At 37.6% G+C, this 9,850-nt stretch overlaps 1 protein-coding gene across 27 annotated transcripts in view; it reads left to right on the top strand.

The window, feature by feature from the left end:
* The window catches only part of NRXN3 (neurexin 3), a 1,019,488-nt gene that overhangs the window by 876,629 nt on the left and 133,009 nt on the right, over positions 1-9,850 (top strand). For all 27 annotated transcript variants that reach the window (XM_027672731.1, XM_027672716.1, XM_027672707.1 and 24 more), the window contains one exon: positions 4,427-4,598. In XM_027672731.1, coding sequence (XP_027528532.1) covers positions 4,427-4,598 — 172 coding nt within the window. The remainder of the gene's footprint in view (positions 1-4,426; positions 4,599-9,850) is intronic.

Genomic DNA, 9,850 nt, shown 5'->3' on the forward strand with positions numbered 1-9,850 from the left:
AAATGTCAAACCTCAGAAATGTTCCTGAAATCCCTTCAGAGGAAAGGAGTTGGTTTTGGAGGAGCTGAAAGTAGAAGCTGAGAAAAACTTAGGACCTGCTCCTCTTGAATTGTAGTTGCTCTCAGGTCTGAAAGGTTGGGATTGTGAGGATATCGCCAATGTTTAAGTAAAATATGTCTGGATTTGCAGGGTTTTTAGAGCTTGGAAAGATAGGTGACTATCACCCCTCTGTCCCAGGTGAAGAATCTGTTTAACAAAAAATGTAAAAGAAAAGGTTGCCCAAAGTGAAATAATGCTTAAGGGCAAGCAATAAGTTGCAGATTTCCTGATCCTGTAGATTAGCTCCTGTATCATTTATTAATGTTCAAAATATTTGATAACAATGCATAGAATGACAAACTGTTGCCAGGAGCCTGAGTAGAATAGAGAGGTCACGGGAAGGTCTTGTACAATTTTTTTTTTAAGTACTTTGCTTTTTTTTGTTTTTATAATTTATCTACAATCATTCTGTTATATGATCATAATTACTTGTCTGAAGTCTTAGAGACATCATGGCAGAAGCTTGTCTCCAGAAAGTCTGTAAGCAACAGAACAGTAATGTGGCTTTTGAGGGCAGCAATTTTATGGGACAAATCAACACGAGTCAAATTCTTGAGAAACTTTTAAAAATCCTATTTGGCTCAGTAGCCTTAAATAAAGGAGAGGAGAAGTAAAATACAGACTGAATGCTGAGTTCACCTCATTATTTATAAATAAAATGGTTCTCCGTTTTCCAAGATATAGTGCCAGCACTTGATGTCTCTTCGAGATTTCAAAAACATTAATTAATTGTTGTCTTTTCATGGAAAGTTTTTGGGGCAGCCCAGTAAATACCAATACAGAGAGGAAAAAAATCGCACTTAAATGTTTAAATTCTCTTGAGCTCTTTTAGACCATGTAACTTGTATGCTCTTTGTGGCTCTGCATTCACCTTTTTCCTTGCTGTATGGTTAGGATTTTTTTTCTGTAACTACAAAATAAACTTTAAAGGTGGTCACTCTAAAGTAAACTTTCTTTGTGACATACTTACTGGTCTAGTCAATACCTTTGTATTGTAGAAAGAAAATCCTCTACCTGAATGTGTGGGGAAAGGAATGAAAGGTCATGTCCATCATGAAGTGCTAAAGTTTAATGGTAAAGCTTGTCTTCGAGATTTAGAAGGAAGGTAGGTCTTGGTAAAAGCTGCTTTTAATGAGGTGTTGTAGTGTAGGAAACTAGAATAGAAGAGATGTTAAAAATAAATCCTGGATTTACCCCCTGTGTCCATGGTCACTGTTCTTCACCGGAGGATTTTCTTTGTGCTTTATTTTACTTTTTTTTTTCCTTCCAGAAATCCATAAACTAATTGTTGCTTTTTTCATAGTGTCTGGTGCCCTGGAGATATAAAATACCATGAATAAACTGTATCTTGAAGTCTGTGTGTGTAGTTTGGCTTCAATAGCCCTACTTTCTGCATATTGTGTTATATTGTGTTTTATCCTGATAACTGGAACAAAACCTTTTTCATTACAAGATTCTACTCAGTCCAAATAAGAATATTAAAAGATGTGCGTCCGGAAAATTTTTGTTAAAGAGTCACAAAGATCTCTGCCCAGGAGTGATCTGAAGAAAGCTGGAATAGGCCTTCCATCAGGCCCATAGGGTTTTCTGATTTGTTTTTTTTTTAGACAAATTTTTGCATTTCTTAGTTGCAACAAAGTGTTACACTGCTTTTAGAAGGGCTCTGTTCTCTTGGCTCTAGGAGGGGTGATCAATCTGCTCAGGATGACGGCAGCATCAGTTTGCTCATTTCCCTCCTCTCTCCATCAGGCTAAAGGCAACTGGCAGTTTGCAGTCCTTTACTTCCGGAATCTTATCCCTTTCCCAGTTTGCCCTCTTATCATTAGCCCTTTAAATAGGTCTTTTTCTTCAAGTCCCAGGAAAGGGAATGGTGAAAGGCTCTATCTCCTTTTCCTCAAAGGAGAGATCAGAAAAATTTTCTTGTTCTGCAGGGGAGATTAGTTGAACTTCCCACCATCTTCTTCCCCACTTGCAAGTGAGGAAATCTTTGCCTCACTAAGCCTGTAGGGCTTAATTCACTCTGCTGAATACCTCTTAATCCCTTCCTCTTCTGTGGTGGTGGAGATCTTTTCCATTAGACAAGGTGCAGCTCTTCATCTTACCGGCTCACCAAGGTGGACTCTTATTAGAGCAGCCACAGTTTGCAAAAGAAGTCTGATGTATTGATGGCGATTGAAAAAGCTGTATCAGAGGTTGTCCAGGAGGTTGATGACAGGGCAGCACCTTGCAAAACCACAATATCAGTATTGGGTTACTTGGTCAGTAGATAGTATTTGAGTCTTTGAGGAAAAATTAATCACTTGTTCTTTGCTAATTGCTACGCAAGTAAAGATAATTACATGCTTGCCAGCAAAAGATTCACTAAAACAGTGTTGGGAGATAACTTCACATATCAAGTGGTAAATCTGTGCCAGCAATGCTTTTACCTGAAATAAATCTCTGTTCACTGAAACCTCTCTTATTTTTGGGGTAACATTAGAGAAGAAAGGTTGGTTGTTTTCAAATGGCATCTGAGTTTGTGAATCTGCTGGGAGCAGCAATCCACTTGCCTCATGTTCCAGCATAAAAAGAAAGGTGATACTGATATCTTAAAGGAACGTCCATCCAAAGCATAACAGTGCTTGAGACTCCATGTTTCATGCAGTACATGAAGCTGTTCCTAAAATTTACCATTGTAATGAGAGGAAAACCAAGATGCTTATAGTTGCAGTGCTAAACTTAAAATAGTTGAACTACAATTCATTACCTCTTCAGCTACAAGACTGTTTGCTTTCCTTTTCTAATAACAGTGTTGTAGTTTGATACCAGGGGATTTGGTGTTAGGAAAACAAATGTCAAAAAAAGAAGTGCATTGAAGATACAAGGAAGTTGTGGTGCATATTTTGTTATGAGTAAACTTTGAAATGTAAGGTAAAGCAGGAATCAAAAAGGGCCTCTCTGAGAAATTGAAATACATCCAGGCATTTTAAGAAAAAGGAGTTTTGATAACAGGAGAGAGGAGTAAATCCAGGAGAGGAATCCGAGGTGGCCCTCAAGTACAAGAGGAGAGGTTTCTTTCTTATTGCTGAGATTTGCTAGTGCAAATGTAGTCAAGTTAGGGTAACAGCCCTGAAGGATGGAGTCCTATGCCCACCAAGCACGTATGTAAGGTAGTAACAATAACATAATTGTCTCGCACCCCTTTAGTATATGTCAGGTTTTTTTCGAAGAAGGTATATTTGCATACAGTATGGCCATCTACTCTCTGTTGTTGTTTCTTCCTTGCTTTTTCTATTAAGACCGTCAGCAGAGCTTTGCCAATTTTATAGTACTGATGGCTAGCAAATGCGTTGGCTTCCTATATGATACATGTTACTTCTGCCTTTCTGCACCAGTTTTGGATCTGTGCAGTACACCTAATATGCCTTCCTAATTGTTGACACCAGCATACTGTGCCTCTCCTTGTTGAGTGTTTGAAGATACATTCCCATTAACTGTATATTGTACAGTGATGAGAATTTCTGGCACTGTTTAAATCAGTAGTATTAAATGCGGATATCTAATGTGAAGATGTTCTGGGCGTGTATTTTACAATCCAAGGTCATTGAATATGGTTGTTGCTTGAACTACATGAGGGGAGCTGTAGGAAGAAGTGTTGTGCCTAATACACTGGGATTTGCCTGCTCTTCTCTTTCAGTCAGTACCTGGTGGAAAGTTTTGGGAAAATACTATGGAAGACTGTGTTATTGGTTAGGCACTGCGTGGTGTGTGATGTAGAAAAGCAAAAGACTGGCTGCTCTTGTCTTTTAGGTATTTTAGCAATTAGATTCCCTCAGGTTGTCAGTCAGCTAATTAAATTTTTCTCCCTTCTAATTCCATCCATCTTTTAACTGCATTCTGCCTGCTGGATCCCAGTTATTTGTTTTGGGGTGAGGGCTGTTTGTTTCCCAAGCAGAATAACAGAACAAAACAGTTGGTGGGATACAGGCTGACTGTGGCTGTATTTCAGATAACAAGTGACTAGTAATATACAGTAGAGATGTTGCTCAAATAACTATTTATCCACATTTCCTGATTTTAGTTGCCTTATTTCTCACCTGTCTTCTGTGATGTTTTACGGGAACAAATGAGTCACTGTCTTCAGCTGAATGCTGTAGAGTGTGAAACACAGTGTTTATTTTGAAGCAGAGCCAATGAAATGCGTCCTGACAAAGCTCAAAACGATGCTTCTGTGTATTCTTCAGTGCCATCTACCGGCATAATTGCCCATTAGAGATTTATCGGCGAAGAACATGCTCCTAATTGCCAGCAATTTAAAAACATTTGTTTCTTTTTTCTTTTATTTTAGGAGCAAGGCAAGATTGGTGTAGTCTTCAATATTGGCACAGTGGATATCTCTATTAAAGAGGAAAGCACACCTGTAAATGATGGCAAATACCATGTAGTACGCTTTACCAGGAATGGTGGCAATGCCACACTTCAGGTAGACAGCTGGCCAGTGAATGAACACTACCCCACAGGTAAATATTTTTTTTCTTTTTGTTTTTCTCTGTAAGTGCATCTGTACCTATAAACTAATGTTTAAAAACAACTGGTTGCTATATAAATCTTTTTTACTTCATCTGGACAATGGATTGACCAGCCTGGTGGTGCATATTGTGTCTCTTGGAAAACAAACTAGTGGTCCTTTACACTGGAAGAATAAACACGCCAGCTGTGTGGTATGATGCACATAGATCCTGCCATTTCAGGGGTCTCTAAGTGAATCCTGATTCTGCGTAGTTACAAACTCATACAACAACAAACTTGGTTTTGCTACTTGTGATATTTTCTAAATATTTAGGAGAGAAAAGTTTTGCACACCTTACAAAAAGGAGAGGTGACTAGCCGCATTCCAGATACTGTGTATATAGATATGGAGTTGAAATGTAAGGAATGTGGAAGATTAGGCAAATATTTGTTCAGACCTTATGCTTGCCTCCTAATTTTTCATCATCTGAATTTCACTTTCTCTTTTAGGTTTGCAGATACAAAGATTGACATCTAACCAAAACTGACAGCTCTTAGTTAACTTTAAGTCAAAATGTAGTGGAACAATTCATTATCTCTTTGGAAATTATCACCCTAAATCCAGCAGAAATAGTGAACAACTGGCTCTTGAGACGCTCTTGAGACTCTTGAGGTCACATGTTTTATCCTGCCACTGGCAAATCACAGCCTCGTGATACTTTATGTCACTATGCTAAAAGGTCAAACTCACTCCAAGTGAAAAACAGGTTGTTGTATATGATACTGACAGTGCATAAGATAGCTGAGCTATGATGATGTGTATGGTTACAAAAGGCAGAATGAGCACAAGAAAAGAATTCCAGTGTTAACAACATTCTTCTTATTCACATGTTGTTGTCTAAGTTCAAGCCATGATCTTACTGGTTTCCAGTATAAAGTCTAAGCAACTTTCAATTCTTCTTTTCTAGGTTGTACAGTACTAACTCACTAACTAACTAGTTGTGTAGGACTTGTTCAAAAGAAACAAACTCAAATTATAGGAAATACCCTAACTTGATGTTACATACTAATTTATGTGACGTTACACTAATGAATTACTCTAAGGGGATGATTTAATCTCTTCTGCTCCCTCAGAAAGTGCACAGGAAAGTTTTTAATGTGAGGAAACTATGCTGTGATGCTCTCTACCACGTATTCAACACGGCCCTTTGTCAGTATTTTGGTGAAGTGTACACTTCAATTATTAACCTTATTTCTGTGAAAAAAAAATCATTTTGAATAATACCATGACAGACATGCTGAGTTAGATTCTAGCTCTGCTATCTGTTGGTTAGAGAGGAAAGTGGGCTAGGAGAGGCCCAACTGAGGATGTGTCTTATGCTTCTGTCATCAATTATTTTGTAAAATACCTCCAATCCAGTTGGCAGCCAATTACAGTCACTAAGAACCCCATGAATAAATTTTCTTCTTACGTTACTTGCTGTAGTAAGTCCCTGTTGTAAAGAAACAAAATATTCAACTCAATGCTTTAGAGATTTTTTTATTTTTTTTTTAAAAGGAAAACAAATCACACTCAAAGACTACCTCAGTACCTTCTGCTTCTGCCTTGGATAAAGATATTTCTGTGTTTTCATTAGAAGATGTATGGTTTTATGGAGTCATGATTAATCTCATGTTCTGGGCTAGTATTTAGTGTGTATTGCAGTGGTACCTTGAGGAGAAAGGACACCTTTATCTTCCAGACACCTTTTCCTTTTTGCGCATGTATTTCAATTTCTGTCTGTTTGTAGATGATGAATTTTTCAACCTTTCTCTGTGAAAATAAGGCTTATGGGATCATACTGTGTGTATCTGCAGGTTTCTCCCTTCTTTTTTCCCATTTATTTCAAATCAATATTTCAGTTGAATTTAAAAAAAAGGGCAAAAATCAAAAAAGTAAAGATCCTACATGGCTATGGAAAAAAGCAAGCAAGCAAACAAACAAACAGAAAAAAAAAACAAACAAGGGAGAAGGACAGGGTTCCAGGCCTTCCAGAGGAAAGGACTGTGGCTTGATCTCAATTCATGTAAAATACCAGAATATCCATATAATTCAGCAGCATTATGAATGCCTCAGATTCAGAAAAAGATTCAATGAGCCAATAACTACAGGAAACCAATCCCTATTAGTCCCATTTTCTGTACAGTTAATGGTTTAAAAAAAAGACTAAGCAGTAGCTTTTGAAATTAATAATTTGTTCTCTTTCACAGACCAAACTTGCATTATAGTTTCTTGTACAGAGTGCAAGACTAAACCTGTGTTCAGCAGAAATTCAACTCTGTAAAACGCTTTGTGGTTGGATGGACCCAGGCTAATCCAGTGTGTTTCAACTGGAGACTGCTGAAACTGTGATTCATGTCAGACTTGTGTAGTAGTAGCTGAGGAAGCCTGTACATTTTGCATAGGATCAGGTCAGTTCTGGAAACACACTTATTTGTACTGTTAAAAAAAGTTATATTTGTAGCACATGCATGGTTGGACACACTGTGTTGTCTGTAAAATGACCAATTTCATGTGTACTTGGTTTATCACACAGTGCTGCAGCCTAATGCTTGCAAATTTTATAAACTAGCTAATGTGTCTTCCTTATCATCACACATGGTACAATCTTCAGGCAGCAGGGCTGCATTTTGAATGGCATTTCCGTGCTCCTCTCTGAGTTTTATTACTTGTAGAAGGATTATACATTCAACTAATAATTACTTGCTCAATGAAAAGCACAAATAAAAGTTGGATATTCATTAAATGAGCAAAGTGAGAGAATATCGGCTTTCCTTAAAACACAGTCTTCAGTTAAGTTGAAATTAACTGAAACTAGCCCAATGGGACCAAAATACTCTAAAGATGCATTTTTGAAACTTAAAAAAAAAGACAAGGAAGTTAAAGAAAATGAAATAGTGACAAACTTACAATTTAGGCACTGATGTTTTGGTTAATATAGCATCCAATTGCATTTCAGTGACCTGCAACATGAGCTTTCTCCTTTCTTGCGAGGACAAGGGTTAGAGAGAAATGATAAAAAAAGGAATTAGTTTGGAGCTAAGGCTGGCGAAACTTTGCGACTGAAATAATCCAAATCATTAGGGATGATCTCTCATCATTAGTGTTGTTCCAACACTGCTGGAGCTTCTCTTACTGGACAGTAAGACTGAACAGTGGCCCAATACAGGTATCTAAGACGAAGTTCCTGAGAACTGGGAGATGGCAAATAGTAGCATTAGTACTGAGGCTGCTATCTGCAATTCATCTGTCATGGTTCAGCCAAAACCATTGAGCTATTTATGATTCATTTGCATTAGTTTCTCCCTTTCTGCTCTCTCTCAAAAACACAATAAGGAAATTACTTTTTCCATAGGCTGTACTGATAGCCAACTTCTTGATGCTTGGTTCATTAAGTTGGTCATCACAGTGTGTTTCTCAGTCAGGGTATAAATCTCTTGCTATGCTCTAAGGTACAGATCCCATGACTGCTTCCCTTCTGTTATCTCACAAGCTTTCATCCTTTTGTGTACATACAAGAAAACAGGCTGTGCTTGGACACTGTTGTTTTCTTGCTTTTATGGTCTTGGTGAGAGCCTTCTCTGTATCTAAATAAATGCTTTTAGTGATGAAATTGGAGTCATTTTGGACCAAGAGTTCGGAAAGAGGAAGCATCTGACATGTTTTTGTTTCAATTAGAATAAACCTATCAAATTTGAGATAGTTCAGAGAAATTTTCAGAATAGTTAAAAATAAATCTGTCTTCATGCAAAACTGGGATGTTTCAGTCCCTAAATTTTCATTAGTTCTTAGATGTGAGATTTTTTTTTCTCTGTTCACTCACTTTTCTTGCAAAAAATACTTTGTGTGTTGCCAGATTTGTAGTGTGTGTCAAAACAAGCCTGATATTCCTGTTCATTCATCCATGCACTGACTACATTTTCTACAGTAGAAAAAAAACCAAAACCAGTTGAAGAGAAGCTGTAGAGGAAGAGTATCCGTGATGCGAAAATAAAGTCTAATTGGAGTAATGTTTTAAAGGAGAAGATTAAAGGAAGGAAGGCAAGAGGTGGGAAGGAGTCGTCATTTAAAGAGGTGCATGATTTAGCAAGACAGGTGTAGCCTGGATTTTTTTAATGCATTTTAAAAATAAGAAATAAGACAGCATTGAGCAACTGGATTCTTATCAGGATTCATTAGTTCATCCACACACTACATATTTTATATTTTTCCCCTTTATCATTCTCTTGAGTGATCTCTCAGCCTTCTTGTAGTAGCCTCTGCCCTTTCAAATTACATTAATTTGCATTTCTTTTGCTACTGAATAAGAGAAAAAATAATTCCTCTATGCCCCTACTTCATTTGCTCTCTCAAGTACATTTCTGAGAGGAAGATGGATTTCTGGAAAAGCTGGACAGTTAGCTCTTGACGGCAGAACTAACTGCTCTGGCTTGTAGTGTGGTCAGATAAGTGCATACCTATAAAACAAAAAGTTGAATCTGAGACCCTGATATCTGTGCTGAGGTTTTCCTTCAGAATAGTTCCAGTTCCAAGGACTGGATGTCCCTGGGCATTTGGGGCATATCTTCTGGTTTAATTTCATTTGAAAACAATCCAGTTTGAACTACATCTTTGGTAGTCTGTGTCTGAAATATTATGCTTTCTAGAAACACAGATTAAAGTGATAGTGGTTTAGATTCTCCTACCTATCTGAAATGTGAAAGGCATCAGCTCTCCCTTGCTATGATATATTTTTTCATTTACTTGGTGGAAAGTTCTGAAGTAGCTTGATTTGTACCAGGCACTTCATATAAGACATGGAAGAAAACTGGCTGAGTTCCTACTTACTTCTTTCAATAGGTTTTCTAGCAAATTGAAGGAGTACTGTGACTATGGAACTTCAGTCTGCTTTGAAACAGAACATTTCTTGTCCTACTCAAGCCATTTATCACCTTTCCCTGGATATTTTCAGTCTCATCCCACAAGTGGCATGGTCTTTTTGTTTAATGATTTCCCACCTCATCCCTCTACTAGAGGGACTCTGAGGAGGGTTTCCTCTTTTCTTTCCTCTTTTCTTTCCTCTTTTCTTTCCTCTTTTCTTTCCTCTTTTCTTTTCCCTTTCCTTTCCTTTCCTTTCCTTTCCTTTCCTTTCCTTTCCTTTCCTTTCCTTTCCTTTCCTTTCCTTTCCTTTCCTTTCCTTTCCTTTCCTTTCCTTTCCTTTCCTTTCCTTTCCTTTCCTTTCCA

This window comes from Neopelma chrysocephalum, unplaced genomic scaffold (assembly GCF_003984885.1).
Source record: "Neopelma chrysocephalum unplaced genomic scaffold, ASM398488v2 Primary Assembly neopelma1_24, whole genome shotgun sequence".
NCBI lineage: Eukaryota > Metazoa > Chordata > Aves > Passeriformes > Pipridae > Neopelma > Neopelma chrysocephalum.